The 18,689-nt window shown below is 43.9% G+C and overlaps 1 protein-coding gene and 1 long non-coding RNA gene across 2 annotated transcripts; both read right to left on the bottom strand.

The window, feature by feature from the left end:
* Positions 1-772: 772 nt before the first annotated feature.
* On the bottom strand, positions 773-4,914 carry LOC116506679 (cathepsin L1-like). The gene is made up of 6 exons (XM_032214526.1): positions 4,834-4,914; positions 3,646-3,798; positions 2,950-3,174; positions 2,585-2,753; positions 2,242-2,350; positions 773-1,006 (listed from the first exon to the last, which is right to left on the bottom strand). Exons 1-6 carry the CDS (start codon positions 4,912-4,914, stop codon positions 892-894), a joined length of 852 nt encoding a protein of 283 aa, XP_032070417.1. The 3' UTR covers positions 773-891.
* Positions 4,915-5,096: 182 nt separating this feature from the next.
* Positions 5,097-10,948, bottom strand: LOC116519891. The gene is made up of 2 exons (XR_004256695.1): positions 10,818-10,948; positions 5,097-5,203 (listed from the first exon to the last, which is right to left on the bottom strand). It is a non-coding gene; the product is annotated as an uncharacterized LOC116519891 (long non-coding RNA).
* Positions 10,949-18,689: the final 7,741 nt, after the last annotated feature.

Raw genomic sequence — 18,689 nt, 5'->3', positions numbered from 1 at the left:
ACATTTAGTCAATAAAAACAAAATGCACAGGTACAGTATATTTGGTACCTTGCTCAATAATAGTAACTGTGAGAGGGATCTTTGAGTCCTAGTGGACAACCATTTAAATATGAGCCAGCTGTGTACAGCAGCAGCCAAAAAAGCCAACACAGTTCTAGACTGCATAAACCGAGGGAGAGAATCAAGATCACGTGAAGTGTTAATACCACTTTATAAGGCCTTGGTAAGGCCACACTTGGAATAGTGCATCCAGTTTTGGTCACCCCGATGTAAACAAGATATTGAGACTTTAGAAAGAGTTCAGAGAAAACCAACCAAGATGATTAGCGAACTGGAAGCTGAAACATATGAAGAATGGTTACAGGAACAAGTTTAATGAAAAGGAAGACTAGGGGAGACATGATAGCAGTGTTCCAATATCTCAGGGGATGCCACAAAGGAGTCAAGCTATTCCCCAGAGCCACTGCATGTAGGACATGAAGCAATGGGTAGAAACTAATCAAGGAGAGAAGCAACTTAGAACTAAGGAGGAATTTCCTGACAGTTAGAACAATTAATCAGGGGAACAGCTTGCTTCCAGAATTTGTAAATGTTCCAACACTGGAAGTTTTTAAGAAGATGTTGGATATCCATTTGTCTGAAGTGGTACAGTGTTTTCTGCCTAAGCAGGGGGTTGGGCTAGCAGACCTCCAAGGATCCTTCCAACTCTGTTATTCTAATAATCTAATTAACATGCATATGATAGAATAGAGTGTGCTTTGACAGTTCTGAATAGCATTGCCCAAAAGTATTTATTAACTTTTTTTCTCCCAGAAGCTTCAGAAGCAGCAGGTTATTCATTGGTGACTTTTAGCTCCGCATTTCAAACGATCCTTATGCTGAAAGAAGATATTACATTCCCTTCTCTGGATCTGGGATAGGAAAGACGGCGTAATCGGCGACATTGCATTCATTTGATCCTTTGACGAGGCGCATGTAACCTTTCTCTCCCCAAAGAGTGGACCAACTGTGAAGGGAAGAATACAGAACCTTTATTTCTAGAATTCTGCAGCATAGTCATGATTCTAGCTGAAGTTTCACCATCTCCAAAAGCATGATGCAAAAGGAAGCTTTTTGCCATGTGTTAACAGAGAGGCTGCCATTTTTAAAAGAAGAGCTATATGGCAACATTACACCAACTTCCTGCTCCATGGCTTTACAGAGGAGAGGCAACCTGACTTCAAACTAAACATAAGAAGATCTGAATATGGTTAGCCTGCAGACCTCACCCAGCATCTGCTGGGATTCACTGCATCAATAAGGCATTGTATCCTCGTCCCCTCTGTGGGTTCCTGTATCCATATCATATCATGACCAACTGTAAACTGAGGGCATATTACTGCTCTTGTATCAGATTTCTTCTTCTTCATATAAATGTTGCTGTGCCTTAATGATTAGATGGCCTAGACATTACTACCTGAATATGGAATTTTTAAACGTTCATATTTTACATGGACTTTTTAATCTAGATAAAATGTCAATATAAAATGCAGGTCCATGGATGATATGCCATATGCTAACTATGCTAAATAAATAAATTGTCTGCAGAAGGGGCAGCCAAGGGAGACTGATGTCTGAAGAAGGTTGTAACATGGAAGAGGAAATGGCCTTATTCCATATTGCCCCAGAAGACAAGAGCATAAAAGAAGCAATGGGCCTTAACTACAACGAAGATGGTACAAGCTAAACCTCCGAAGGGCTTTCCACATAATTTGGATGTTTGGTCCAAATGAGAATTCATTTGCAATTTCCCACAGTGCAGATGATATCTTCACATGGAATTTTAACAGAAGATAGAGGTTATAAGGCAGATGCACCCCTGAGAATATTGTGGGTGCCTTGCCCATTTTTACAGAAATATCCAAGTGCTCCAGGTAAGAAAAAGCTTCCCATTCTATTTTCAGGTGATGCTACTTGGAGATCACCTTCCTCAGCTAACATCCTCGGTATGAGTTGGATGACAACACTCACCATCTCCAAGTACTTCAGGAGCATTCTCTTCAAACCCAGCTGAAAGACACTCTTGGGAGATGCAAAATTAACATTTTAAGCTGCCAAGAATTACCCTGTGGTAGGATGGACGGCCAATACATTTAATAGATAAAATAAAAATTTCAATGGGAAAATCCCATGGGGAAAACAAGTAACTTACACAGTAAGTAAATTTCCTACAGTTCTGCAGACTGATTTCTCTTTACTCACCTGTTCTTTAGGATCCAATATCCTTTGCCCTCACTGGAGTTGTTATAACCCACAATCAGCATAGCATGATTTATCTGTCTTTCTCCACCATGTTGTTCCTCATATATACCTGGATAGATAGTGCATTCAAATCACATGTTATCCTAAGACAGCCAACCCTTCAAAACAAATCAGCCTACCTAATAGAAAAATCTACGTAAGCTGATCTTGTCACCATCTTGGAAAGAAAAACATCACCCTTTAGTACTTAGAAAGAGTATGGCCTCATCAGTGTTAAATATTAGTTGGCAGAGGAGATGGCAAGAACCACAGGGTCAAATGTGAGCCCCCTCAGGAACCTTACCTGACTTATAGAACTTGAACTTGCTACTCCCAGCATCTATTCCAACAGAAACTGGACCAATCTTGGCCACAGCCTCCTGAAGACCTTTTTCATCCACCGCCATGATCTGTCCGTATGAGCTACATCTGGTAATAGATTGCTCAGAGTTATAGCGACAAGGCATACCATCCTGCAGAAGAAAATGGTGATTCTAAGAGATTGTTGCCATTGAAGGGATTTAATAGAAATTGTCTCCATCCATGACTCAAATGATTTCCATCCTATTGCTGGAGGCATTATCAACTAGACACATAGAGCAAAACAGTTCATCTTGATGCATGCAGAAGGAATGGGCTGGGAGATACACAGATTTGATCATGTATTACCTGTCTGTCATAAGGATAGCTTTTCTCTGAATTGATCCCGCCTCGCTTCCGCACAGTTTCAAAAGCATTCTCCATAAGACTACCCTGGCACCCTTCAAACTCTGGATCACCGGAACAGTCAATAAGATTTTGTTCGCTCAGTGAGACCAGCTTCCCCGTCTTCTTGAAATGCATGCCTTCCAGAGCACCAGTGGCACTGAAGGACCAGCAAGCGCCACATCCACCCTGTGTTAAAAAAGAAAAAAGAAAAGCTGGAGTGATCCACTGAGCATGTGAAACCTCAATATAGAAGAGCAGAGTTGGAAGGGAAATCAAAGCTCTTGTAGTGCATCTGCAGCTTTCTGCTTGGGCGGGAGATACTATGCCATTGCTGACAAACGGCTTTCCAATCTCTTATTAAAATCTTTGAGTGACAGAACACACACAACATCTGGAGGAAGCCCCTCTGCTGATTAAATGTTCCCAATTTATATTCCTTTAACAATTCTCAGTACTTGGTAGTAAGCAGGTGTACAAAAATGAGTTCTAACAGGATTAAAGTTTTGTGGATGAAGTTAAGAGAAAAGAATTTAGCTTTATCTGCAAGTCTTTGTGAATCTGTCAAATTCTAATGGGACCAAATGGACAGATCAGAACACTCTTCCTTTCCTTCAAAACATCTCTGCGTAATACCCAGAACCACCCACCACAACCCACCTGATCCTTGACTTTGGTGACACCACCTTTGATTCTCCAGTCCATGTGATCAGGGATATCTGGATTTTCTGAAGATTTGAACGGGATCCCTTTGACTTTACTTACATTATGAGAAAGCAGGCAATGCAGCCTCTTGCCAAATTCTTCATTGGTCTGAGGAGGAGAAAAACAATCTTAACAGATCTCCATTTCTACTTCTCATATTTCTCCTTAATCAGTTTTATCCTATGATCAAATGCAAAGAATTAGGTTATGAACAAACCAAACCTGGTTATCAGAGAGGAGTTTGTGTATAGTTAAGTCTACTGCATGTTTCCCAATTTTGGCGACTTTTAAGATGTCTAGACTTCAACTCCCAGAATTCTGTAGCCTCCGTGAATCAGCTCAAACACCTGGCAGGTAAAATGCTAACATTCCCATTCTGGATAATAGACTGGGAGAGATTGTAAAGATGAATTCACAGAGATGGTTAAACACATCCAGTGTTAAAAATTATGTATTTGTAAGTGCTGGAATATTAGAACTCTGTACTCAAATGGAATGATTGCAAATTATCAATAATTCCAGTGCTGGTGGCCTTTGACTTGGTCTGCTTGATGTGCTTTTGGCATTCTGAAGCGACAATGTGATGTAAATGAGTGTGATGTCAGAATAGCAATCATGCGGTCATCAATATAACATTGGTCATTGATTCAATTTCTTTACTTGAGAGACCACCTGCTGCCAATTACCTCTCAAAGACCCATTAGATCACACAGGGTTGGCCTCCTCCGGGTTCCGTCTACCAGCCAATGCCATCTGGCTACGACCCGGGGGACAGCCTTCTCTGTGGCAGCTCCGGCCCTTTGGAACGAACTCCCCGCAGAGATTTGGACCCTCACCTCTCTCCAGGCCTTCTGAAAAGCCGTTAAAACCTGGCTGTGTCGGCAGGCCTGGGGTTGATGAGCTCCCTTCCCCTCTCCACTTGTGTGGCTGTTGGCTATTTTAAATGCTTGTCTTGTATTTTTGTGTTCCCTTTCCCCCTTTGAGTTGTTCGCCGCCCTGAGTCCCTCCGGGAATAGGGCGGCATATAAATAAAACAAATCTCAATCTCAATCTCTCTCAATCTTTAATATTGTATGATTATAAAAGCCAGGAAAGAGACTGGAAAGAGAAAAGTCCATGACCACTTCATTCATGGAAGCTCACTGGGGGCCTTTGGGCTGAGAAAGAGCAAGCACCCCAATCTTTGTCTTGAGGTTTTTGACATGGGAAGTAGGGATCGTACATTCGGCATCTGGAACTTCAAGGAAAATGGAAATCTATGCCTAATAAATAAGTGAAAACTACAGTCATTTGTTGAGATGGAGGCTAAAGAAATCAGAGGTAGGTAGGTAGGTAGACAGTCGGATGGACAGACAGACCGAGAGACAGACAAATGATCCAGGCTTACCAAATCGCCAAAGTGGTTAATGCCAAGCCAGTAGGTGTATTTTCCCAGGTCAGCCTGCTTGTTATGGTCTTGGATCATCCGCAAATTCTCCTCCCACACGGCTCTTCGGAAGGATTCTTCCTCCTCCTGGGAAGCCAAGAAAGGGAAGATCCCTTAGTTTCATCAGCCTAAACAAGTGGCACCTAGAAGATCTAGAACTCATATTCTCTTCCATAAAAGATTTCTCAGACTAGAATTCAATCACGCAGGAATGGAAGAAATTCCCTTCAATTTTCATTTAGTACACAGGACACTATTCCTCATAAAGCATGTATGAAGACAGAGAGCATAAAGTAAGTTTCTAAACATTGCTATTCTAAGTTGAAATCAAGATAAGTTTATGGAACTGGAACACTTGAAGTGAAAGTAGGATGTTTGTTCATGTGGGATGGTGCGTCCCGGTCATAATTGGGAGAGACAGGTTTGACGGGAGTTGTAGGGCTATCCATTACCGGGGAAGGTGGGTTCGCTATGTTACAGCTATCCCCCCTTCTGCCCTATTAGCTCCACTCCAGGACCAGATGGCGAGACTTGTCAGGGCCCTGGTCTCAGGCTGCTGCTGCTAAATGCCAGGTCTGTGGTTCACAAATCTCCCCTCGTCCGGGACCTAATATTAGATGAGGGGGCAGACCTGGCATGTATTACTGAAACCTGGCTGGGCCATGAGGGAGGAGTCCCCCTTACTGAAATGTGCCCAGAAGGGTTTCAGGTGCTCCACCAGTCACGACACCAGAGAAAGGGGTGGGGGAGGGGCAGTCATCATCTGAGAGTCACTAGTTCCTCGTAGGATCCCTGCTCCAGAGGCTGTTGGGTGTGAGTCCCTTCTGGTGAAGTTGGACCTTGGGGGTCAAGCGGGTTTGTTTCTAACGTACCTACCTTCCAACTGCATTACAACAGCCCTGCCTGTGCTCCTCGAGTCAGTAGCCGAGCTGGCGGTTTAGTTCCCCAGACTTATAGTGCTGGGGGATTTCAACCTGCCGTTGCTCGGCGAACGCTCTGATGGAGCACAGGAATTCATGGCTTCCATGCCAGCCATGGACTTGACCCAGGTAATTCAAGGTCCGACTCATATAGTGGGTCGCACGCTCGACCTTGTGTTTCTCTCGGAGCAGTGGAGACGTGATCTAGATTTGGAGGGCATTAAGATCTTGCCCTTGTCATGGTCAGATCACTTCCTATTGAGGCTTGACTTTCGGAAACCAATCCCCCACCGTAGGGAGGTGAAACCGATTAGGTGGTTCCTCCCCAGGCACCTGATGGACCCTATGGGATTTCAGACGGCACTTGGTGAGATACCTGACTCTCTCGTCCACAGTTCGGTGGAGTCCTTGGTCGCTGCTTGGAATACAGCGGCGGCGGAAGCTCTAAACTGGATTACGCCTTTACGGCCTCTCCGCGGCAATGGATCCAGGAGGGCTCCTTGATTTACCGAGGAACTCCGGGAGATGAAGCACCAAAAGAGATGCCTAGAGCAACGCTGGAGGGCTAGTAACTCTGAATCTGACCGAACACAATTAAGAGCCTTTATTAGGACTTATCTAGTGGCGATACGGACGGCAAAATGTGCGCATTTTTCCACTCTCATTGCATCCGCAGAATCGTGCCCAGCCGCCCTGTTTAGGATAGCCCGCTCCCTCTTGAAAGGGAGGGATGCGGACGAGCCTCTACAGGTTAGAGCTGAGGAGTTTGTTCACTTTCTGTCAGATAAAATCGCTCGGATTCGAACGGACCTGGACTCCACTTGGACGGTACCAGCCGAGATGCCGGGAGAAGGTCTTGATCAGATTTTATGGAGCGAGTTTCAACTTGTCGCTCCTGAGGAAGTGGACAAGGCCATGGGAGCGGTGAGTGCCTCCACCTGTTTACTGGACCCGTGTCCCTCCTGGCTGGTCTCGACCAGCAGGGAGGTGACACGTGGTTGGCAATGTTCCCTCTAATTTTTTTTCAGTGTGAGCGGAAAAGTATAGTGTTTGAGCGGCACAGTTTCATGCCTGAGCACCTAAGAGAGCCACAGTTTGAACTTCTGTCTCGTCTGCTGGACATTTGCGCAACATACCAAGCGTCAAGCGCCGATTGCTAGCGAGGTTTCAGCCTGATGAATGCCAGGCATGAAAATGTGCTACTCAAACACTATACTTTTCCGCTCACCCTGAAAAAAAAAAGACTTCTGCTCAGCTTTTAGATTGTTAGACTGGCTAGAGAGAGACATGGCACCAACAGGTCCTGGGTCCTGGCATTTTGCAGGCAACCTGTCCTCTCACATTCCTTTGGAATGCAACCCATCACATGTGAATTAGATTTTGCCAATTATCCTATTAAAAGATAACGCTATTATTCTAAAATACGACTAACTCGATATTAAAAACTGTAAATATGTAATGCTGATAAATAATAGCAGTAATTATTTAGTATGATTAAAATCAGTATTGATATATCAATATAATATCTATCGAAATTGACAATATACACTAAAATAACAATACAAATATATAATGTGGAATATAAATGTAATAAATATAATATATAAATGCAACATAAATGTAATAAAATAATTTATCATGAAACTCTCCCCCTTTAAAGTAGTAAGATCAATTAAATAGTCTAGCAAGTTTGGACAATATGCTATATGTTATGTTACTTAAGTATATACCTCAGAATCAGAAACAACATCCACGTCATTTCCAACTGAGTCAATAAAATCATATGCCATGCCAAAACTATTTTAAATAAAGATATGAAATTAATCAAGTATTGCATTTATTTTTCAAAATGAATGTACAATTTTTTTATTATTTAAGTTTTGTACCCTATATTTTCTAACTAACGTTAACTTTAAAAAGATGTTACATCAGACTACAATAAAAGTAATTAAATGAAGACTAAAATAAGTGTTTTGGCATATTGAGCTTTTTATATTTCTTTCTTATATTTCTTCCTTAGTTGAGAACTTGCTCCTCAGCTTACTTACGCATTAACTGTTGCTTTTATGGTTTATTCATTCACTGCTCCATCTTCAGTTTTTTTCACAGGGGGCAGGGCTTCCTTCCTCCCTCCCTCCCTCCCTTCCTTCCTTCCTTCCTTCCTTCCTTCCCTCCCTCCCTCCCTCCCTCCCTCCCTCCACTCCTTTGGCCACCAATTTTGATCCAATTCTCTCTCTCTCTCTCTCTCTCTCTCTCTCACACACACACACACACACACACACACACACACACACACAGAGAGAGACGTTCTTTGGGGGGGGGTTTGAATTACTCCGCCTCACTGCGCAAAGTCGGCTCAGCATGTGTTCGGCCCCCACTTACGCCGAATCAAATCCGCGGCCGGCGGGACCAAGGGGTTGCATTTCAAAGCCGCCAGTCCTCTTGCTTCTTCTCTTTCACCAGCAAAGCTCCCGCTGGTTTCCCGGCCCATGGCTTTGGTGCCTGTCCCTCCACGCGGAGCCCCTGAGCTGGCTCCCGCGTTATCCCTCCCCCTTCCTCCTCTGCCGTGCTTTTGAGGCCGCGGGAGCTAGTAGGAAAGCGGCGGAGGTGGAGACGGCGGCAGGGATAACCCAGAGCCCAGCTGAGGTGCTCCGAGTGGAGTCAGCTGGGCTCTGGGTTACCCCTGCCGCCGCCTCCACCTCCGCTGCTTTCCTACTAGCTCCTGCGGCCTCAAAAGCACGGCAGAGGAGGAAGGGGGAGGGATAACCCAGAGCCCAGCTCAGGTGCTCCGCGTGGAGAGGCACCAAAGCCATGGGCCGGGAAGCCAGCGGGAGCTTTGCTGGTGAAGGAGAAGAAGCAAGAGGACTGGCGGCTCATCAAAACAAGACTGGGGAGGTCCTTTGCGGGAGGCCAGTTCTAGCCGCCTGCAAAGGACTTCCCCACGTTTGCTTTGGTAGAAATCTCTGCGAGGCAGTTAGAAACTTCTGCTCGGGGATTTCTTTCCATGTGCGCGGCCGCGCACGCGCGCACCTTAGAGGGAACAGTGGTGGTTGGCTCCAGAGGATTGTTAACACCTCTCTTCGGGAGGGATCCTTCCCGCACCCTCTAAAGGATGCGGTGGTGAGACCCCTCCTTAAGAAACCTTCCCTGGATCCAGCCATCTTGAACAACTATCGCCCAGTCTCCAACCTCCCATTCTTTGGGAAGGTTGTTGAGAAGGTGGTGGCCTTTCACCTCCGACGGACCTTGGATGAAACAGATTATCTGGATCCCTTTCAGTCGGGTTTCAGGCCTGGTTACAGCACCGAAACTGCTTTGGTCGCGCTGATTGATGATCTCTGGCAGGCCAGGGATAGAGGACATTCCTTTATCCTAGTGCTTCTTGACCTCTCAGTGGCCTTTGATACCATTGACCATGGTATCCTTCTGCGACGGTTACGGGAGGTGGGAGTGGGAGGCACCGTCTTAGAGTGGTTCTCCTCCTACCTCTCGGACAGGTCACAGTCGGTGTTGGTTGGAGGGCAGAGATCGACCCCTAGGCCCCTCAAATATGGGGTGCCGCAGGGTTCGGTCCTGTCCCCCCTCCTATTTAATATCTACATGAAGCCGCTGGGTGAGATCATACGCCAGCACGGGATCAAATTTCATCAATATGTGGACGATACTCAATTGTATCTGTCTGCCCCGTGCCAACTCAGCGAAGCAGTTGAAGTGATGTGCCAGTGCCTGCAGGTTGTCAGGGTCTGCATGGGAGCGAACAAGCTTGCACTCAATCCAGGCAAGACCGAGTAGCTATTGATGCTTCCTCCCAAGGATGGTCCAGACATTCCACCTCTTAGCCTGGGGGAGTGAAATTATACAACCCTCGGAGAGGGCCCGCAATTTGGGTGTCCTCCTGGATCCACAGCTGACGTTAGAACACCATCTGTCAGCTGTGGCCAGGGGGGCCTTTGCCCAGGTTCGAACGGTGCACCAATTGCGGCCCTACCTGGACCGGAAGGCCCTTTGAATGGTCACTCATGGCCTCGTCACCTCAAGACTGGATTACTGTAACACGCTTTACATGGGGCTGCCCCTGAAGAGTGTTCGAAGACTACAGTTGGTCCAGAATGCAGCCGTGCAAGTGATAATGGGTGTACCTAGATACACCCATGTTACACCTATCCTCCGTGAGCTGCACAGGCTCCCCATTGGTCTCCGGACACGCTTTAAGGTGCTAGTCGTTACTTTTAAAGCCCTACATAGTATAGGACCTGGCTACCTGAGAGCCTCCTGCCATTTACCCCCCAACGACCAATAAGATCGCACAGGTTGGGCCTCCTTCGGGTGCCGCCGACCGGACAATGCCGGCTGGCGGCCCCCCGAGGGAGGGCCTTCTCTGTAGCTGCACCGGCCCTGTGGAACGATCTACCTGTAGAGATCCGGACCCTTACTACTCTCCCGGCCTTCCGTAAAGCGACCAAGACCTGGCTGTTCCGGCAGGCCTGGGGCTGTTGATTGCATGCAGCCCCACTTAGACTGAATGGATGGTGTATTATTTTAATAACTGTATTTTTTCTTTTCTTTTTCTTTCTTAAACTTTTAAATTGTTTTTATCTTGCTTGTGAGTCGTCCAGAGTCCCAATGGGAGTGGGCGGCATACAAATTCTATTAAACTGGAAACTGGAAACTGGGACAGAAACTACAGAAGAACATCAGGAGTGACAGCCAGCCCACATTGTATCGGAATTTTTAAAGCAGTATACAGCAATTTCATTTGAGTATCAGTGGAGCAAACTCACCTGAGTGTATTCTTTACCGTGAGTGGCCTTCCAGTCTTTCCATGTCCCCTCCAGGGTTGGATCCAAAGCTGTGGACAAGGTCCTCAGGGAGACCAACCAGATCAGGGCCACCACCGAGACGGACAACATTGTCTTTCTCTAGGAGAAGGAAAAGAAGAGAATTGAAGAACTCAGCCTTAATGTGGCACCATGATAAGTTACAGCCCAGTAACCTCTGGTTGAGAACAACTTCCAAACCCTCACTTACGGTGCTAAAAAAACTAAAAAATGAGAGCATGAACATCTTTGGAAAGTTTGAGGTAGCCAACTGGAACCTCACCTCAAGCAGGTGTATACAGAAGGCAGAAAGGCAGATGTTAAACAAAACTGCAGCAGCCCCTTTTATAAGCGAACATATAATTGCCACTTCCCACTGCCCTTAATTGACATTTACAAGGAAAGAGCATATCTTCAGAATTCTTTAGAAAGTAATGTTTTTTTTCCCCCATTTCAGTAAGATCATGATCTTTCAACTTTCTTTCTTGGAGATTTTATTTGGGGGGGAAGGGAGTCCTATAAAGCAAAATAGCTGCAAGAAAACCACTGATTAGATTGCTGACCTAAATCGTATCTGCTAACCATAGAAATTTTATTGACTTTGTGTGGTTGCAGCCGTTTTAATGTCCGATGAAGATAAATTTCATGTTTGATTTCTATCTAGCTCTTCTGTCTATCTTGATTCTTGGTAAAAGCATGAACTCCACCCTGCTCCACCCAAGCAGGAGATACAAAAACAACGGCAGTTATTACTAACTGTGGGGTAACATGTCAATTGAGGGTGCATCTTTATTTGGACAAACGTCACTCAAGGTTGAAGAATGGATTCTTTAACCTTGAGAACTGTTTATTAAATGCTCACGCTAAAATGATTATGATTTGGTATTTATTTTCCAGACATGGGTTCAACATGCAATTCAGACAGGCCTAAACAGGTAGTCCTCAACTTATAATCAAAATTGAGCCCAAAGATTATGTTACTAAGTGAGAAATTTATTGCCACATTTGTTAATTGATTCACTGCAGCTGATAAATTAGTAGCACGGTTGTTCAGTGACTTTGCTGAACACTGACTTCGCTTGTCAGAAGGCAGCTGGGAAGGTTGCAAATGGCGATCACAAAACCCTGAGGTGCTGCAACCGTCTTCACATGAGCTTGTTGCCAAGTTCTTGAAATTTGATTACTTGACTGTGAGAATGTTGCCACGGTCACACATATCAAAACTGGTTGTAAGTCAGTTTTTTCAGTGGTGTTATAACTGAAGAGTCATTAAGCGAATGGTGATATGTTGAAGACTGCCAGTATAGCTGGTTTTAGCCACAGAGACCTCGATTTATTGAAAGATGTTCATTTGGCTCGCCCATTTTTTAAGGTGTTTTTCTCTTGGGGTCTCACATTCTTCGGCCTTACACCCAGGCCTTAAAATTCTTGGAAGGCTATATGATATGTTTGCAAGAATTGGCACTTCAAGGACTCACAGCTTGTATATGGAGAGTTATAAGAAGAAGAAGAAAAACACATAGATGTCCCTTTGAAGTAGATTCTTAACCAGAGAAAGGTGAAATGTTATTGTGATGCTTAATTCTACTAAAACCTTCTAAGCTAGAGTAGCACTATTTGTTCGCCAGAAATCATGATGCAATTTCAACACCAAAAAGAAAATTTAAATCTGCAAAAGATATTCTCAGAAATACAGAAATTATCAAATACAAATGAGAGGATAGAGAAGAAGTTGGATTACTTAGTGCATCTAACAGTAAAATATGACGGAGAAGTTGAAGATGTTCGTCAAATGGAAAAAGTGGCGGTTAAAATCCCCCAAATCAAAGAGGAAAATGAATATAAAGAAATTAAAATTGCTGAGACTTATGGTGATTGGTTTGTTTCTGAAAATGGAAAGAGTGGAATACTGAAAGAGGAATTAAATGAAGGGGAAACTTACCCCAGATGGGAAGATACAGAAGAAGAAAAAATAAAAGAATTTAAGTTCTTAAAGAGAGAAATCTTATTAGCAATAGTTTTGATAACACCACCAACAATCAAAGATAAGCAGATTAAGGAAACAGAAGAAGGGCATCAAAATTACATGAGAGATCTTATAAGCAAAGAGTTGTTAAGAGGAGTCCATACAAAGCTGATGAAAGAGATGATTAGAGGATTGATGCCACAAATGGCAGGAGATATGACACTGTTTTGTTACTGGAAAGATACAGGTTGATAGAAGGAAGAGTATAATTTAAAACTAGCTAAACTTAGTGAAATTTAGTGATAGTAGATATAGTTAAATAAATAATGGATGATAATAATATATACAATGTGTAGTGTTATGATAAGTAATAACTGAATATGAATATTGAATGGCACCCATGAAAGGAAAATTAGAAACCCTTTTGGATTATATATAAAGGTTAATATTAATAATAATAATAATATTAATAATAATAATAAATCAAGTTAGAATCAGTCTTAATCTTAAGTTAGATTCAGTTAAGTTTTGATTACTAGAGGGAAAATGATATGATGCAGGATATAGTCAAATAAAGGAGGGATAATGATAACGTGTATGTATGTATGTATGTATGTATGTATGTATGTATGTGTACAATATAAGGAAATGAAATGTAAACTGTAAACAGTGATTTGGAAAGAAGGATAGAAAACTTTGTTATTAAATATATGGATGTTTAGCTAGAATAGTATATAAGGATTTAGTGTCATTGGAGGATTTTAAAAATAGTAAATGAAATGCCAGTATGTGGTTATGTCTAGCTAAACTTAGCAAAATTTAGTGATAATAGATATAGTTAAATAAATAACTGATAATGATAATAATGTATACAATGTGTAGTGTTATGATGAGTAATACTGGATATGAATATTGAATGGTACCCATGAAAGGAAGATTAGAAACCCTTTTGGATTATATATAAAGGTTAATAATAATAATAATAATAGTAACAACAACAAGAACAACAACAACTCCGCCGTTGCCGGTCCCAAGCCCGGATGAGAAAGGAGGAGGGTTGGGGTCAGATTGGCATCTGGTCCCATAAAAAAAACTAATGAAACTAATGACAATGCACTACAGTTTACATCCACATGGTGATACTGATACCTGCCCCGAAAATCAGGTGGCAGAGGATTATTACAAGTGAAGCAAACAGTTGAAGAAGAAAAACATGCACTGGCTGATTATTTAAAAGAAAGTCAAGAACATCTATTAATCGAAGTAAAGAACAAAAATCTACTGAAGGCCCAACAGACGAAACAAGAATACAGAAAAGATGTGATAAAATCAAGAATGGAGAGTTGGCAGAACAAAGCACTGCATGGCCAATTTCTGGAAAAAATAAAAGATAAAGTGGACAGTGAACAAACTTGGTTATGGTTAACAACAGGTACATTAAAGAAAGAAACAGAGTCACTAATCCTGGCTGCGCAAGAACAAGCTATCCGCACAAATGCCATTAAGGCCAAAATCGAAAAATCCTCTGATGATGCCAAATGCAGACTTTGCAAAGAAGCTGATGAAACTGTTGATCACATACTCAGCTGCTGTAAAAAAATCACGCAGACTGATTATAAATTGCGGCACAATTCAGTAGCACAAATGATCCATTGGAATTTGTGCAAAAATTATAATATTAAAGCAGCAACAAACTGGTGGGAACATCAGCCTGAAAAAGTCACCGAAAATCAGATGGTCAAGATCTTGTGGGATTTCCGTATACAAACGGACAAAATACTGGCGCATAATACACCAGACATCACACTGGTTGAGAAAAATAAGGTCACAATCATAGACATCACAATACCAGGTGATAGCAGGGTCGCCGAGAAGGAACATGAAAAAATCGCAAAATACCAGGACTTAAAAATCGAAATTCAACGACTATGGCACAAACCAGCAGTGGTAAGTCCAGTGGTAATTGGCACACTGGGTGCTATTCCAAAAGCACTGGAATTACATTTAAAACAGTTAAAAATTGACAAAATCATCACCAGTCAAATGCAAAAAGCCGCACTGCTTGGATCTGCACGTATATTACGAAAATACGTTACGACGTCCTAGGCCCCTGGGTGGGGCCCGACTAGTAACCAATGCCAAATCCGGCGAAACAACTGGCCGCTGTGATACAATTGTATAATAATAATAATAAAAAGAATTAAGTTAGATTTAGTTAAGTCTTGATTACTAGGGGGAAAATGATATGATGCAGGATATACTCAAATAAAGGAGGGATAATGATAATAACATGTATGTATGTATGTATGTATGTATGTATACAATATAAGGAAATGAGATGTAAATTGTAAACAGTGATTTGGAAAGAAGGATAGAAAACTTTGTTATTAAATATTATGGATGTTTAGCTAGAATAGGACAAAAGGATTTAGTGTTATTGGAGGATTTTAGAAATAGTAAATGTAGTGCCAAGTATGTGGTTATATATTAAACCTTGGTATATTTTATGATGAAGGACTTTTAAACAACTATAGTCAAATGAAAATGGAGGTATGATGACAGTAATATGTATAAATATGTGAGTTAAAATACTTGAGTTAATATGAATTACGCTTGATGACTGTGGAAGAGATACACGAATGTTTTTTGTAAGCAACTGATACACTTTCTACAGTTTGTAAAAAAGGGAGATTTTATGTGTTGTGTTTTGAAAATTTTTAAAAAAAACTTAAAAAAACACCCCCCCCCCCCCAAATGCACAGAAACAATATATTGGCCAAAAAAGCCAACACAGTTCTAGGCTGCATAAACAGAGGGACAGAATCAAGATCAGGTGAAGTGTTAATACCACTTTATAAGGCCTTGGTAAGGCCACACTTGGAATAGTGCATCCAGTTTTGGTCACCCCGATGTAAAAAAGATATTGAGAGTTTAGAAAGAGTGCAGAGAAGACCAACCAAGATGAATAGCGAACTGGAGGCTGAAACATGAAGAACGGTTGCAGGAACAAGAATTGCCAAGAGTTGGACATGATTGATTGAATGAATATAATCATCATCATCACCATCTCCCATTTTCATGTTTCATATCTTGAAAGATTTGTACCTTAACTATCAGCCGTATTGATTAGGGATAGAGGGGTGAGGGCTGTAATATTGTAGGAATGAACCCACCTTCTGGAAGGAGTATCCTCTACTCTATCAGGGGTGTGAATATATGTTGTTGCTTCTTACCTGTTAATTGCTATTGATCATGTGCTTTGTTTTCCAAATGTATGTAATACGCAATAGTTAGAGAAAGTAACAGATGGTGAGTTTTAGTCCCAGATATGAAAATCAGCTGGATGACTTTGGGCCCATTGCCAGGAGACAGCGGGTTCCAGTTCCACCTTAAGCATAAAAGCCAACTACAGTAGGTGTTTTGGGACCTATTCCAAAGATGCTTTTATTCAAAAGGTAATTGGACTTTCTGGTTTTTCTTTGAAGATATTTTGCTTCCCACCCAAGAGGGCTTTTTTTCAGCTCTGACTGGATGGTGGGGAACGGAAGGATTTATACTAAATAGGAGGGATGCGGGGGACCCCTTGCAGGGTAGGGCTGAGGACTATGTCCAGTTCTTAGCGGACAAAGTTGCTCGGTTTCGATCGGATTTGGACTCCGACTTTGCAGATCCAGCCGAGGCACAGGAGGATAATCTGGCACACCATCGCTGGGTTGAGTTTCAGGATGTTGCCCCTGGGGATGTGGACAAGGCCATGAGAGCTGTGAGTGCCTCCACTTGTGTACTGGACCCGTGCCCCTCCTGGCTGGTTGCCAACAGCAGAGAGGTGACACGGGGCTGGATCCAGGTGGTTGTTACCGCCTCTCTTCGGGAGGGACTCTTCCCCTCCGCACTTAAAGCGGCGGTGGTGAGACCCCTCCTGAAGAAACCATCCTTGGATCCAGCCGTTCTCAAAAATTATCGTCCAGTCTCCAACCTCCCCTTTGTGGGGAAGGTTGTTGAGAAGGTGGTGGCCTCCCAGCTTCAGCGGACCTTGGAGGAAACTAGTTACCTGGACCCATTTCAGTCCGGCTTCAGGCCTGGTTACAGCACAGAAACCGCTTTGGTCGCATTGACCGATGACCTCTGGAGAGCCAGGGATGGAGGCCATGCCTCCATCCTGGTTCTCCTTGACCTCTCGGCGGCTTTTGATACCATTGACCATGGTATCCTTCTGCGACGACTGCGGGAGGTGGGGGTGGGAGGCACTGTTTTGCAGTGGTTCTCCTCCTACCTCTCGGACAGGTCGCAGCCGGTGTTAGTTGGAGGGCAGAGATCGACCCCTAGGCCCCTAACATATGGAGTGCCGCAGGGTTCGGTCTTATCCCCCCTGCTATTCAACATCTACATGAAACCGCTGGGCGAGATCATTCGGAGGCACGGGATAAGATACCATCAATACGCGGATGATACCCAGTTGTATCTGTCCGCCCAGTGCCAACTCAATGAAGCGGTGGACGTGATGAGCCGGGGCCTTGAAGCCGTTAGGGACTGGATGAGGGCTAACAAACTGGTACTCAACCCGGATAAGACCGAGTGGCTGTTGTGCTTCCCTCCCAATAATTTGGCAAGTGTTCCATCACTCAGGCTGGGGGGTCAAACACTATACCCCTCAGACAGGGTTCGCAACTTGGGAGTCCTCCTGGACCCACAGCTGACCTTTGATCACCACCTGTCGGCTGTGACCAGGGGGGCATTTGCCCAGGTTCGCCTGGTGCACCAGTTGCGACCCTACCTGAACCGGGAGGCGCTCACAACAGTCACTCGTGCCCTTGTGACCTCAAGGCTGGAATACTGCAACGTGCTCTACATGGGGCTGCCCTTGAAGAGCATCCGGCGACTTCAGCTAGTCCAGAATGTAGCCGCGCGAGCGATTGTGGGTGCACCTCGGTTCACCCACATAACACCTATCCTCCGCGAGCTGCTCTGGCTACCTGTTGATCTCCGGGTGCGCTTCAAGGTGCTACTTACCACCTATAAAGCCCTTCATGGTAGTGGATCTGGGTACTTGAGAGACCGCCTCCTGCCAATCACCTCCTCGCGACCAATTAGATCACACAGATTAGGCCTCCTCCGAGTCCCATCTGCCAATCAGTGTCGACTGGCGACTACGCGGAGGAGAGCCTTCTCTGTAGTAGCTCCGACCCTTTGGAACGATCTCCCCATGGAGATCCGTACCCTCACCACCCTCCAGACCTTCCGCACAGCTCTTAAGATCTGGCTATCCCGTCAGGCCTGGGGTTAGATTGTAATCCGTCCCCACCCGAATGATGAATGTTGTGTTTATTTTTAATTATGTATTGTTTTATGTCTCACTGTTTGTATCCCCTTCCCCATGAATTGTAAGCCGCCCTGAGTCCCCTCAGGGAAAAGGGCGGCCTATAAATAAACTTTCCTATTCCTATCCTATTCCTACTCCTTGCAGACAGCTGGTCATTTGCATCCTTTGAGAATCATTAAGGCCACTTGGATATTTATCTGTGTCATCAGGATCACCCCAGTGGTGCAAATGGGTGTGGAGGCTTCTTGAAACTACTGAAAAGACTGGGCTGTAGACTGGAGATAGACGATGTTGTTATCTCTCCCCCTGTTGAGGGTTCTCCAACAACTCTCTCAAAGGATGCAAATGACCAGCTGTCTGCAAGGAATAGAAACCCTTCCATTCCCCACCATCCAGTCAGAACTGAAGAAGCGCCTTTAATGAGAAGTGAAACATCTTCAAAGAAAAAGAAGGAAATCTAGTTGCCTCTTGAAAAAAAGCCCATTTGGGACAACCAGGACTTGGCTGACTGAGAATCTCCATAGACTCTTTGGCCTTATCTCTCTCAGCC

The sequence above is a fragment of the Thamnophis elegans genome, chromosome 1, assembly GCF_009769535.1.
Source record: "Thamnophis elegans isolate rThaEle1 chromosome 1, rThaEle1.pri, whole genome shotgun sequence".
NCBI lineage: Eukaryota > Metazoa > Chordata > Lepidosauria > Squamata > Colubridae > Thamnophis > Thamnophis elegans.
This window is presented reverse-complemented; position numbering and strand designations above follow the sequence as displayed.

Bases quoted from the DNA above. Each gene is read 5' to 3' on its own strand.
- LOC116506679 (XM_032214526.1), bottom strand. From the start codon at position 4,914: ATGTACGATCCCTACTTCCCATGTCAAAAACCTCAAGACAAAGATTGG. The intron at 3,799-4,833 runs GTGAGCTTCCAT...TCTCCTCCTCAG, and splicing joins TCTCAGCCCAAAGGCCCCCA to ACCAATGAAGAATTTGGCAA. The intron at 2,351-2,584 runs GTAAGGTTCCTG...CTATCTATCCAG, and splicing joins GTTCAAGTTCTATAAGTCAG to GTATATATGAGGAACAACAT.